Below are 14,470 nucleotides of genomic sequence, written 5' to 3'. Positions count from 1 at the left end.
ACAGCAAGGGTGGCTGGTCCCTGCTAGGTTTATGAGGAAATAAGGCCTTCCTCCTGGAGGCTACCTCCCTGAAGCCTCCACTGAGTAGCAAGGGTGAGTCAACTGCTTTCCCTAAGATGCCCTCACCCCCCCCCCGCTTCCCACGACCCCCCCCCCCCGCCCCATCTCCCTCAGGGGGCACTTCCAAGTGCCCAGAGCATCTTCTAAACGTGACATCTACTCAGGCCCTGGAGTACATCATGTTCTAAGAACATTGCTCAATTCTTTCTCCTGTGGGAAGGGTTGTGTTACTAAGAACTAAGAACTACTGTGGCGTGAGTTCTCATCTAAAGGGAAAAATCCGCAGAGGTATGTGAGGTCCAATTCTGGCAGACAGACCCTGAGCGCTCATTCTCTTCTCTCTCCAAGAGCTAGTAAACACGTAACACGTGGGCAAACCTTTCACATGGTTTGGAAAAGCCTGCCTATAGCACACACATATCTGTTCCACTTTTGTTCCTCAATGGGTGAGCGGTCTCTTCTAAAAAAAGCCAAGGACAGGCAGGAACCTCTTCCTTCTGTGGTTTGGACTGGGAGTCCCAGGCTCCAGACCCAGTGAGTCTCCTGTCTGGGACTGTCTCCTCTCCCAGACCCATGACCCCTGGCAGGCCCAAGCCTCCCGACGCTGGCCTTTTTGTTTCTCATTTGCTCCAAAACGAGCTGGTTCTACCAAATGACATTTGGTGTGAGGCTGGTTTCTGCATTGAGCCTCATCTAAAGAGACTTTAGCCCATGCCTGAAAAGCTGTTCTGCCGAAAAAAAGAGCCTTCCAAATCGTTCAAAACCATTAAGAATGTTGGCTTCAACTTCAGAAAGGCAAGATAAACAAACCCATGCCTGCTTGAGCCTTTGCCTTTAATTCACCGGTGCCCAGAAACACCCCAAGGCTGTTATAGAGCCACCTCAACCATTTCCAAGGGGGAGGAAATTCATTTTGGTGCCCAATGTTCAGTGATGGAATGTGGTCACCAAGACTGGCTTATCTGTAACCTCTATGTAAAATCAGGGCAGTTCTCTCATAGGTCCCAACATAGAGAAGGAAGCTTCCTTCCTAATAATGAGCCCTTCCTCTTCCACCAGACCACACTTCTCCAGGTCAGTGAGCCTGGAGCATGAAGTCTACAGAACCAAAAGGCCTCAAACTCCAACCAACCGTGATTAACTCTGCATGACCTGAAATCAAAGGTTCAGGAATCTGCTCTGATTCTGGATTCTAGAATTTTCCCCAATTCTTCTGACTTAATAAAACTAGGAGCGTGGGGTTCATGCCCACTGTTGCAAGGAGGGAGGGAGGAAGGGAAGGAGGAACACCAGAAAACCTCTTATCCATTCTTATATTTTGTGCATATGACCCAAAAAGACAAACAGAAAAAAATAAGGAGCAAGCCCCAACTTGTGGACCCCAGGCAACCCTGCAATTTGCAAACAACCCAGCATCTGAGTTTAGTGGAGCAGCTTAACCTTCTGGCAGGGCCTGGGGTGGTCCCCAGAAAGCACACTCACCTAGAGCTAAACAATGACTGGCCAGGACAAGGACGGGCTTTTCCCTTTAGGACACTTTCGCTCAACAGAATTAACTGGTCACATGGGTATATGGTCAAAAACTAGAAAAAAAAAAAAAACTGAAAAAACAAGACCCCATAACTTTCAAAAGTTAAAAGAATCTTAATACTTGAAAAGCAAGAGTTCTGCTGGTTTTTCTTCCCTTTCTGGAAGTCCCAAAAGGGGACATCACAGTCAACCAACCAGATGTAACAATTATACCTTTTAATGGCTTTACTGGGAGTAAGTTAGTTCTATTTCCTAACAGTCACAATTCAGTCAGGAGGGCTTTCCGTGTTGTTTTGGGAAGCTCTGACTGGCATGACTGGGTGGTCAGTCAGACCAACACCTTTTCTTTTCCTGCCTATATCTCAGGCAAAGATGGAAGTTACAGATTTGGCAGACCAAGGCCATCTCTATCTCTGTATGGTGGGTATATAAGCTACATGTCAGGCAGGACTTGCAAAAAGAACATTTTTTTTTCTTCTTTTACTTTGGGAATACATGATAAGCGTCTGAACCATCAGAAGGCCTATGAATAACTTAAAAAAAAAAAAACAAGCAAGCAAAAAAACCAACTCAGGGTGGGGAGATTTCTCAGTGGGTATAAGTGTAAGGTTCAGAGTTCAAACCTCCAGCACCTACATAAAAAGCGTGGCTACGCATTCCTGTAATCCCATCACTGGGGGACAGGTGAATCCCAAGAGCCCACTGGCTAGCTAGTCTAGCCAAGAGTGAGCTTCCCGTTTACTGACAGACCCTGTCTTGGAGCTGTGAGGTGGTGGGCAACAGACAGCCTCCTCACATGTGTGCCTGGTTGCCTACAACCCCCCCCACCCCCGATAACTTCAACCTCACTTTTACGTTGTTTACAGAGGATCAATGGCTTGTGCCGTGTGTCATATTACCCTCCCACTCTCTAAAACCACAATTTCAAACAAAACACCACTTAAAAATTCCTTCACTTGGCCAGGCGGTGGTGGCACACACCTTTAATCCCAGCACTTGGGAGGCAGAGGCAGGCGGATCTCTATGAGTTCGAGACTTGTCTGGTCTACAAGGGCTAGTTCTAGGACAGCCTCCAAAGCCACAGAGAAACCTTGTCTCGGAAAAAAAAAAAAAATCCTTCACTTCTATTTATAAAAGAGGTCTGTAAGTGGATAATTTGGGTGTGCTGAAATAAGATGACCAACCACGGACCATAACTGTAATTGTGGTAAAACCTTCTGTGTGTTTTGCCAGAAAAACTCCCATTTCCTTTGCCATCTCTGTCACACTGAAAGAGCCCTCACAGGCTCACAGGTCAGATGGAGAGGACCCAGTCAGCCTGGGACAGCCTTGCCGGGGCATCCCAGGGCAGTGACTGAGCTCTGGAGGATCACCGGCCGGCTGCATGTTACCGCTTTCCAGGTCATTACAGTCACGAGGACAGAAGGACCCGGGGACAGCACAGGGCCTGGACAAAGGCGGCACCTGAAGGAAAGTCTTTGTTTCAAAAGGGAAAGAGCCAGTCCTGTGGTTGAGGGGGCTTCACACCTGTACCCTACAAAGCGTGGGTCACAAGACCAAAGCCACAAGGAGGAAACCAAGGTGAATGCCATGACAGGAAATGAAGGTGAGGCTGCAGGACACCTTAAAAAAAAAAAAAAAAAAAGGATTCTGAAGCAGCATGCAGTGGCACACCCAGAAACTCTAGCACTTTGGGATGTGAGGTAGGAGGATTGAGGGTTCAAGGCCAGACTCAGCCACATAGTAAGTTCAAGGCCAGCCTTGCCCACTTGAGGCCCTGTTAAAAAGAAGGGGGGGGGGAATGACCAAACACCTCTGGGGAGGCTTTGGTAGGTTCTAAAGAGGTGACTGACACACACATAGCTACAGGAAGTCTGAGTGTGCCTAAGGTCTTTCCACAGTGAAATCTGGCCACTCCAGGACACTCTCCCATCTGCAGATTAACCCCCTACTAGGCAGATAACCTGCCGCCCACGTGGTGGGCTTCTCACCTCCAACTCTGTTCAAGAGATTGGCTGAATTGCTAGAAATCTCAGACACTGAGCTCTTCCTCTTTAATCTTTTAAATGTAAAGAACTTTTGCTGTCTGTCCAGTTCTAACGATTGCTACTTGTTCTGTAAAAACTTCCCAAACCCCTCCCTCCTCTGGATTCACAGCAACCACGCTTTGATGGTATCAAGTCAACTGATGTTCCCTGGCTTTGTTAAGTACTTTCAACTGATAACATTTTCAAGTCCACAGTGTACGCCAGGCATTGTGTCAAGTGCAGGGGCTATAAAGAAAGAGACAGGGTCCCCTGGGAGGGCAGGTCACAGTTACAGACTGCAGACACCTCCTATATTGGGAGATCTGTGAGCACCACGCATCAGTTGGCTTCAGCAACACACCCCCACTCTGTTCCTAGCCAGTCCTCTCAGCTCTGTGAGCACCCCCAAGGTTTTTTTTTTTTTTTTCCTGAGCTCCACCGCTTCAAAGAAGGCCTCTGCCTGATTTGATTCTCTCCCTTTATTCCTCCTCATAGCCAGTGAGCAATGGTCAGATGCCAGGCACGATCCTATTACATAGAGACTCAGAGACAAAAGACAGTCTCTACTTTCAAGTAGCTTGTGGAAGAAGAAAAACATCTGATTATAACACAGTTGTTAAATCCTCTCAGATTTTCTCCCTCCCTCTCGCTTCCTCCTTCCAGCCATTTGGCTTTCTGTTTCTTTCTTTGCCTTCCAAAAAAAGGAGCTGAGGCATGCCAAGGGAAGTGAGCCAGGCATGGTAAGAGGGAAGCTGATATGGGGGGGGGGTACCTGAGGTGACTGTCAGATCCATGGTCATCAGCCAGGTAAGATGGAGGGGAAAGCACTGTGGGGCAGAGGGGCTGGCAGACTCCCGAGAGCTGGGATAGAGCCTGGAACCCAAGAGAACGGATTTGCCTTTCAGACAGATTAGCCTGGAGCAGAGTAGAAGAGCATATGGAGAGTGACTTGCAGCCAAAGAAACCAAAACACCTAGTACATAGATGCCAAAGCAGAAACGCTACATCCTAAGCTGGACTGATGTGTGTAGTGAGTGTCTGGGGCCACTGCTAAAGTGTCCTTCTGGGAGCATGAAGCAAGTTGCACACTGCTTGGTCCTGGCCACAAGGTGGCAGCCTCACACAACCATTGCAATGGAAAACTATAGCCCTCTGAAGGAGAGGGAACGAGGCTCCCACCACCGGCAGGGCAGAGCCACATCAATTCCACAGGGACGCTAAGGAGGGTGTAAGCTCGAAGCTTACTTCAAGAATGCTTCTCTGTCATTTGTCATTCCCGCTGCAGAAGCGCCAGGAAGTCAGTGGGCCTGGTGAGGAGTCAACAGCAGTGACCTTCCCCACTGGCTGGCTATGCACAGAGCAGAGGGCTGGGCAGGCAAGAAACACTCAGAGGTGGGAAATGGTGATATAGGCAGAGCACAGGGACCTCCTGTAAGAGGTTACCACAGGGAACAGCAAGCAAGCCCAGAGTCGGGTCTGACTCTATGCCTTCGGGCTTGTGGCACAACATCCAGGTGAGTGAGGCCCACTCCACAAGCACTTTGTCTGTGTTCCTGAACACCTTCCTCCCAGGGAGAGGCTGCCTCGGGTGCTACTTGGACTCAAGAGTGGCTCTTCTTCCTGCTGCCACGCACACTGCCTTCTTCATGTAGGGAAGGAGAAAAACGAAGGAGTCGGTAACCTAGCCTGGTTGCCTAGTCCCAGTTCTGGCTTCCCCAGTTTGTCCCCTCTTGGCCTGGATCTCTAAAGGAACATTCTAGTTATCTGGTATCTGCCACTCATGACAGTCTGGAGATGGGAGAGGGCAACAACTAGTCCCAACACCTGGAATAGAGCATCTGTGACTTGGCCTTTCTAGAAAAGGCAAATCACCGAGCAGGCCTTTTACACACACACACACACACACACACACACGCACGCACGCACGCACGCACGCACGCACGCGCGCGCGCGCGCGCGCGCGCACAGCACCCGGACAATGTCCGGGTGACTTGGCTGTGATCAGAGCTCACCCTGGAAGCAGGGGAGTTAGGATCCAGATCTTCTGAGCATATGTGTCACAGTGAAGTGGTTACCTGTTCCTAATTCCACAGGAGGGGAGGGGTGGGGAATAAGAGGCTCACAGTCCTGGTCCTGTTCCTTTACTGCACCACAGGCTGGGGTAGCCAGCAAGGCCACCCACCATGCAAGTAAAAAAAAAAAAAAAAAAAAAAAGGCATGGTAAAGTCCTCCAGCAGGGCTTTATGCTTTTCTTGTTACATGCGAGAACCCACTCACCATTGCAAGGGCTCCAGGGACTACCCACAGGTCCCAGGGAGGGTCCCCTGCACTTATCACCTACTGAAGCTGTGCTTGTACACAGAGGGTTTTAATTAACACCCCCAGTTGCTTAAGTCAACGCACCCAAAAGTACTGTAGTGGCCACACCATTTCCATGGCAGGGCCTCAAAGCAGACAGAGGAGGAATGGGAAGGGACCAAAGGAAACGAGTTCTCTAGTCCCAGGTTCTGGGGCAACCACAGCTCTGTGAAAGGGCTTCTGGTCACACCACACACTTGGCAGAAGAATGGGGGGATGCTGGATGCCCACAGGGAGGGAGGGAGGGTGCCACTCCTTCACCTTAACCATGCACAACTTCTGCTTGCATGTCTGACCACGCTAACGCAGCCAACCAGAGTGAAAGGCGCTCTCTGCTGAATCCTCCATTAGGACCACAGGGTGGGGAGAGATCTGCTCCACTGCAGCCGCGATCAGCAAAAAATACCCTGAGCTTCTTCTACTTCCCCTTGTCCGGTTACAGACCCAGACGCAAGCTCAGCACAGCCTCACCAACACAGCCTGCTGATGGCTCCTGATGGCCACTTCTTACTCGATAAGAGAAACTCTTCTCATTTTCCCCTGGGACACTAAAACAGGCATTCTTAAAAAAACAGCTGTCAAAGTAAGCGCTTCAGACCACCACCTCAGGAAAACTTTAAACGAGTGTCACTACCACCACCACCACCACGACCACGAAATATGCTTATTTTAACTACAGACGGGTAATGACCACTCTTTGAAGGCCCAGCTATGTGCTGTATGCTGGCACAGAAAGAAACCACTTCAGATATTCAAGCAAATAGGCTCCTGTGAAGGAAGAGTTCAGTAAAGTGAGCTTTGTGAGCAAGCTGCTCTGACCTCCTCCTGCAGCTTCAAAGATACTCTATTGCACAACCATAACCTTGAAAGAATTCGGCCTTCCCTGCCAGCTCCAACTCCACATCCACCTGTCCCTACAGGTAGTAAAAGATTAGACGCTCAGAACCACAGTGTTGACACAACACTTTTGGGTTACACAGCGCTTCCTTTTAGCCCCCCCTCAGAGGCTGAAGTTCACTTCTTCCAAAGTGGAGGTAGAGTACTTCCAATAAGAATGCAAAGTGGGAACTGGAGAGAAGAGTGAAAGGGATGCTCACGGGGTCTGCACATGAGGTGTGTGTGCATGGGGGGTGGGACACAGGACTCCCCACAACCTTCGATAGCAGAGGCTGAGATGTGAAGAAAGAAAGTCCACTCAATTCCGTGCACACCGCTCCAGGGAAGGCTGGGGTCCAGCTGTGTGGGCTTCTCTTATCCAAAGTAACTACCATCTGTGTTCCACATCCTACCGCCTTGTTTGCCACAATGCCCTTTCTTTGGTCTCGTTACCCTGGTCATGTGATCCTCGGTGGAGCAATCTAGGTCCTCTGGCCCCAGCTCTGGAAGCCACTGCCACACATGGGGGCACCTAAAATGGGTCTGGTTTCAGATTCCTGTCAGATGCTTTCACTGTCTTTGTTTATTCCCCTCAACAAGGGACAGTCATAGGAACAGGAAGTGGCAAGCAGTGGCTTAGGGTGGGGCTCTCCTAAGAGCCTGGAAACTTCCCAGGGGCGTACCCCAGGGATCTCAGGAGGTTTCTCTTCTGAAATGGAGGCACCCTTTGTGCTGCCTTCATTTTGGTCCCTAATGTTGAATTTATGCTTCACTCTAGGGCAGTGGCTCTCAACCTATGGGAGGAACTAAGACCATCAGAGCACACAGACATTTACATTATGCTACATACAGTAGCAAAATTACAGCTATGAAGTAGCAACAAAAATAATCTTATGGTGGGGGGGGATCACCACAGCATGAGGGACTGTATTAAAGGGTTGCAGCATTAGCAAGGTTGAGAACCACTGTCCTAGCGTCTTTAATGGTTGGTCCTTCTTTCTCTCTGGAGCCCTCACTGCTAACTCCCCATGACCCTGTGTGCTGAAACTGCCTTCTAGATCCTCCCTTTCAATGGGTTCACCTAGGTTCCACAGTGACAGAAACCACACTTGTTTCCCTGTCCCATCATCCATCACCCTTAGCCTGGTGCTGACCAGGGACTGGCATACAGCACATGCTCAGTGAGCACAGGACAAACTCTGTCGGCCTTGGCCTTCCTGACTTGAAGACCTCCAACCAGCAAACACCAGAGGAAGGGTCTCTGATGGTGTCTTCCTCTTCCTGACTTTGCCTCCACAAGAGAATAATAAATGCAGGGAGGGTCTTTCTAGAGACCTAACCATAAAACTGTCAGTCCAGTATCACGATTATTGAAAAAACCAGTTAACTTTGGTCCTCTGTTCTACAGTGGTGGCAATATTCATTTCTCTGGGAATAAAAAAATCCCCAGTTTGCCCAAATATTACCTAAAAGAAAGCCAAGTTGAGAACTGGGTTGATTTTTTTTTGACTTATGGACTGATGCCTGGACTCTGCATTCTTGAGCTTACCTGGCGTGTGAAAACTCATGTCTAGCTCCGTGTGTCCAAAGACATTTCCAGCTCTCTCGCTCCATTTCCTCGTTCCCCTGCAGGCCTGTGGAGAACACCACCCTGCTGTTGGTAAGACCTGTTCAACTGTTTAATTACACAGCTTGTCCTAGCCAGCAACCTCTCTAAAGCGTCTTTTGTGCCAAGCGCATGGGCCGCCCACACACATTCATTCTCTTGCTTACTTCCTCATTGCCAGGTACACACACTTCCCATCTTGTTCACTTCTCACTAACACAACCATGATTTTTCACGTTCAATTTGCCCACGAAAACGGAACCCAAACCCTATGGCATTCTACTCTGCCAAATCTATACAATGAAGGGAAGCAGCCAGCATGGTCTATAAGAAAGACTCAATGTCAACATCTCGCAACTTGGAGAGGTCCCACCACTCGTCGGTGGACTTCAAGTGAGAATGGGTGGGAGTGGGACAAGAGGCTGCTAACTGGAGAAGAGAGCAAAAGGGAAAAATAAAACCCAAATCAGCCAGTTCTGAGTCCAGTTGATCAGGACAAGAGCAACACGTGGTTTTCGTAAAGGGTTGTGCTGAGACAGTGCCTCACAGAGAACAAGAGAACAGGATCCAAGGCCTAAGGACTCTGAAGAGTGGGGTCCTGGATCTGTCACTCACCAACCATGTGTCAGCATGGGGCAAGCTGAATGGGGACAGAGAAAACTACCAGTTGCTGGGAGGATCGACATATTGTATGATCGTGCTACACAAAACTGTCAGTTGTCTCTCATTCAAAGTTCATAAGAGAAACTTAACACATTTTGGGAGCAAGAAGGGATGGTTTCATTGAGGTGACAGAGAAAGGGAAAAACTTCAGCCTATCCCGTTTCATTCATCCTATTGGCTAATATCACCGAAATGGGGAAGGGGGCCAGAGTATACAGGAAGCCAAGTTCTCCCCCGACAGTGGAATTCCGTAGTTAACTGTGGTGCTGCCTTTGTGGGGCCTGAACTTCCAGGGAGGCTTAGCGGTAGTGAGCGGTCACTTGTTTCTCACCATGAAAAGGGAGTTGGCCCATATGAGCCACACCGCTTTTCTCAGCCTTGGTGGTTGGGCCAGTAGAGTTGTGAACTGCCTTTGTTGCACAGTCTCTTATGGTCAAAGTACATCCTGTAGAGGCACAGGCAGAGAGTCTTCGTCATTAATACATGGTCACGAGGTGACCTAGAACACGGAATGTCATGAAAGCATCCAGCTGGATGAGAGCATTCTTCCATAATACTCTGAAGATACGTGACTACATCCAACTGAGTAACGGCCTAATAGATAAAATCTAAAATGAGTCAGGAATCCAAATAGGATACAAATTCAAAGCTTGGGTGTAGCTGGCAGACCACTGTAATTTGAATCTTGGTTCCTGCATTTGTTGGCTGTGTGACTCCCCAGGAAAATGACTAGTTCTCCAACCCTCAGTTGTGTCTGTGCGGGGTGGGTACTGCAGTGGTCTCCTGCCATAAAGCACCGGGTACAGTGCCTGGCCTATGCCTCTGACATGAGTTGCTGTCACCAGCCTCTTCTATTTGTGTTGAATCAGGCTCTGTGCTGGGGGGTAGTTTACAGGAATGAGGAACGTGAGCACAAAAGTGAGTTTTTCCCTGTTCACTCTGACCCCAGAACAATGACCATAGGAAATATACCCCCAGTAACCTTAGGTACTGGGCTAGTCATCATTAGCATGTGGTAGATTATGGGTGAGATGGCAGTTGAGCACAGGGTACATTTCTCTCACAGTTAAATAAAAACATAAAAATGCCACCGTGGACGATACCCATGACTTGTCCAAAACGCTAAAAGCCTCCTTTAATTTCTTCTTGGTAAGCATTCCAGAGGCAACAGCACAAAACACACCATTATAGCTTCCACCTCAGGACCAAGCTTCTGAGGAAAAGCCACACCTCGTAATTTATATTCTCTCTGCATAGTTTGCCTCTAGCTCATTATGTAGCCCAGGCTGGCCTTAAGCTCTCTATGTTCCTGCCTCAGTTACCAAGGTGTTAGAATTACATGAGTGTGCTGACCACATGTGCGAGGCTGCAAGTAAGAGTCTTACTTGCCTTGTTAATCTGTCTATATGTAACCTCGGGGGGTCTATGCAAACATCCCAACTTTGTTTCATTTAAACTGGTGGCGGTTTTTAATATTTTAACAAGAGATACTTGGGAGGCAGAAGTTCCATCCACATGGGCATGACTCAGCCTAAAGCAGCACTCCTATGACACGGCCCCTCAGGGTTCCCTGTGGTGAGTGGCTTCATGTTCCCTCCACACGGCCTATGACCTCATCAGCCTTATTTCCTGCAGATCTAACCTTGGAGCTAACTCAAGCCTAGCTATGGATTTAGAAGGTGATTCATATACACTGTGCATTCCATGGTGATGAGTGGGGTGTGTGTGTGTGGGGAGCCTTTGCATCCGTCTTTATATTTTAACACTAAGGAAAATAATATGTAAGAGGAAAGTTACGTATCTCTCCCACTTGCTCCTGGCTAATTCTGTAAAAGTTAAATGGTGTCTGTATGCAGCATTTGGGCCTCTGTAAAACCACTGGGCTGCCCTGGGCCAGAGTCCTGATGCAGAAGTACCTAATGGGGTGAGGTGAGTAAGGTTGGGGAGCAGCAAGCAGAGCACTGAAGTGGTAGGAGGTGGACATTAGCAGGAAAAACAGTACTTTATCCCCCGCCCCGAGAAAACCATCTGCAAAAAAAAAAAAAAAAAAAAAAAAAAAAACCCAAACCAAAACACCTGTCTGAATGTGCTGGACTTGCTAGAACCTTAATTTAGTTGATATAATTTCTCTGGATAGTCTCAGAGTTAAAAGACTTTGTTGGCCAGGCTTCAAAAATACAACTGCCCCCTCTGCTGGGAAGCAGCATTTAGAACCTGGGTGATGTTGGATAAGCGTGCCACCTGGAGAAGGTCAAGGCAGAATGCTGACTAGCAAGGAGGGAGTCTCCCCATATGACTGTAGAAATGTCACCCATCCCACCCTTTCTAGACCTCACACCCCTACCCAATCCCATGGACAGAGCCTTACCTCATAGCCTCAAATTCCAACTCCAGAGCCAAATCTGGTGAACTTCACCACGGTTAAGTACTATTTAAGTACTATTTAGAAAAGTGATAGAGGAAAACCATCCTCCTAGATTTCAGATGAAGAATGGATATTAATCTATATTCAATTGTTTATCTTAGAAGTAATACATTGTTGATAAAGAAACTACCAGTGCAACCATAAGTCCAAGGTATTTTTTACAGATGCAAAACTGAGACTAGCCTGGGAGAAAAAAACAGTATGGTACACTGGTTTGGTGAGCATAGGCAAGTCTTTCCAGGCAGGTTGTGAATTTTCCATTCATCTGGCTGTGTACTGCACTAAGAAGCAGGGACCAGCTAGCTGTTATAGTATTGTAACAAACTTATCTCCAGGCTGTGGTCCCATCAAGGCTCATGATGTCCTGGGAATCTGTGGTGTGGCTCTCAGCCTGGAGAAAGGGCTGGAGCTCCTCGACCTGAGGTCTTTGAGGACTTGCTGCTTGCTCCCTGTGAACCAGGCCCATTCAAAGACAGCCCTCTGGGAGGTACAGTTTGGAGTGCTAGGCTCTCCAGGGCAGCCTGCTTTCCCAGTAAGGGCTTCCTTGCACAGCAACACACAGCTATCAGAAAAGCACCCTGTGACAGTGTCTGCTTTCAGGCCAGCACTGTGGCCCAGGCAGCTACTTCTGGTCAGGCCTAACCTTCCATCCCAGCTGCTGTACCATCTTGGCAAGAGACAGCTACTGTTAGGGAAAGCCATCCATTAACAGGGAACTAGGCTTAAGAAATAAATTTATCACCTCATAAGCCTTGGAAGTCAAGCCATGAAATTAGATAACAAAAATATGCTGGGAAATATAGTGTTCCTCAATATATATTGTGCTGTTCACTGTCTACCGTACTAATAATATAAATTTCCAAGAGTCCTCAAAAGCAGATCTGCAAATTAAGAAGAAACATACAAACAAGAAAGACCAAACATGGATTAGGGAAAACTTCGTTAAGACTCTTCTTGAGGATCAGATGATGGTTTAGAAACCATTACACCAATAAATACATGGTTTTCATAAAAGAGTGGTAAAATACTAATTGTGGAATCATCATGCAGCTGGTGAGTGGAAGGTGTTTACTATTGGCTGTATACTTGAGACTTGAATAATAAAATGTTTGTAAAAACTATGATCACGCCCTCTACTCAAGTGCTTCAGGCACTTCAGGGCATCCTGCTACAGAACAAAGTATGGAAACAGAAAATAACGGGAACACCACAAACTACCTGGGAAAGACCGATGACTCAGTGTACAATGCTGGGGGATTTACTCTGAAAAAAACCCATCTGAATCTTTGCTTCATACCTTCCTTGGCGTTTGTCAAGTTTAAGAAGGAAAAATAAAATTACTTCTTAGAAAATCAGACAAGTATTGTCTAATTTTTGACTAGGAGGAAAGTCTTCAATACAGAGCAGCAAGCTTTAGCTAGGGGAGAAACAAAGGGTCACTAGAAGTCAAAGAATGGAGGAAGAATATTTGGTCCAAGTACCTCTCATACATACAGAGATTAAAAACTGCATTTCAGAAAGTCTTATTTCAGCAGAAATATTAGTAATGAACATTGACAGACATTTACCAAAGAAAAAGAGAGACTTGTGAACACATGAACAAAGCTCAGCTTACTAGGAAAAACTAACATGGAGTGGGTGTGCTTTACATACCTATTGAACAAATGAACCAAAAGTTACGTAACACTGTCTTAAGACTACCAGGAAAGGTAGTAACAACACCTATAAAGAGACTGTGAGAAATTCCATACTCTGCTAAAAAATGTGTCTAGCATGGTGCAAATACTTGAGAAACAAGTCAGCAAAATTCATCAAAATCTTGTAGTCTGGTTCCTTCAAGACTCACTCACTATTCAACATATCCTAAGGAAATCACGAGACAAAATGAGACAAGGTCTCTCTACATAGCCCTGCCTGGCCTAGAAGCTACACGGGCCAGCCTTGCCTCTGCCTCTTGAGAGCGCTGGGGTTAAAGGCACGCAAGCACCACCTCTACCCATAAGAAGCGAATTTCCAGTACTCATGTATTTTAGAGGATAACTACTGAAATATGACAAAACTGAACCTCCAAAGGAGAACCCAAGGCACCATTAAAATGCTTTAATGGAGAAAATGCTCATTTAAAAACTGGGCTAGACCAAGGGTCGATAAAGCTCCTGCACTGTGTGAGGAGGTAGATATGGGAAGAGAAATATGTGACATTAACACCAACAGATCTTTGGGGACTTAAGTATATAGAAAAAGAGAAAAAGAACAGACTAGTGACAAGGGGGAATAAGAGATGTAAGTTAGGGCTGGAGAGATGTCTCAGAGATTAGAAGCACTGGGTGCTCTTAACAGAGACCGTATTCCCAGCCACCACATGGTAGCTCACAACTGTCTATAATGAGACCTAGTTCCCTCTTCTGGCCTGCAGGTATACATCAGGCAGAACACTGCATACACAATAAATCTTTAAAAGAGGAGATATTATAGGTTAAAGGGTATATAGTTTCTGTTATTTGAGATAAATCAATGGGAAGTATGACTAAACAACAGTCAATATTGTAGCACAGGGGAATATAGGTGCCTTTAGATACACAAGCTTAACCACGTGAGACACATATAAATTGCTTTTGACTGCTCATCAAAACATATCGTATACCTTAAACATATACAATGGAAACTTTTACTACCAGTAACTTTGAATCAGGTTTAAAATACAAAGGCCAGGTGGAGGAGGTAGAAGGATCGAAGGCTACCAAAGGTAGACCTTGTCACAAACCAATGCAAAAAAAAAAAAAAAAAAAAGACAAGAGAATGACTATTGCTTTGGAAATGGGTGTTCATACCAGTCAAGACCATTTGAATTGTTTGTTCACCCAATTCAAAGTCCATGTCTGTTAACTGACTTCCCACTCACTCTTTCTCTCACGTCTCCGTTTA

General features: G+C 46.9%; 1 protein-coding gene across 10 annotated transcripts in view; it reads right to left on the bottom strand.

The window, feature by feature from the left end:
- The window catches only part of Tsga13 (testis specific 13), a 312,864-nt gene that overhangs the window by 158,532 nt on the left and 139,862 nt on the right, over positions 1-14,470 (bottom strand). For 3 of the 10 annotated variants that reach the window (XM_035450683.1, XM_035450684.1, XM_035450682.1), the window contains one exon: positions 8,401-8,485. The exons of 4 other annotated variants lie outside the window; for them this stretch is intronic. In XM_035450683.1, the coding sequence (XP_035306574.1) occupies positions 8,401-8,465 (65 nt within the window). In that variant the 5' untranslated portion in view covers positions 8,466-8,485. Of the gene's footprint in view, positions 1-8,400; positions 8,503-9,451; positions 14,397-14,470 lie in introns of those variants that run through there. 3 more of the 10 variants (XM_035450685.1, XM_035450674.1, XM_035450681.1) reach the window with 2 other exon arrangements.

This window comes from Cricetulus griseus (assembly GCF_003668045.3).
Source record: "Cricetulus griseus strain 17A/GY chromosome 1 unlocalized genomic scaffold, alternate assembly CriGri-PICRH-1.0 chr1_0, whole genome shotgun sequence".
Taxonomy (NCBI): domain Eukaryota; kingdom Metazoa; phylum Chordata; class Mammalia; order Rodentia; family Cricetidae; genus Cricetulus; species Cricetulus griseus.
The sequence above is the reverse complement of the archived record's forward strand: the minus strand, read 5'-3'. Positions and strand labels throughout refer to the sequence as shown.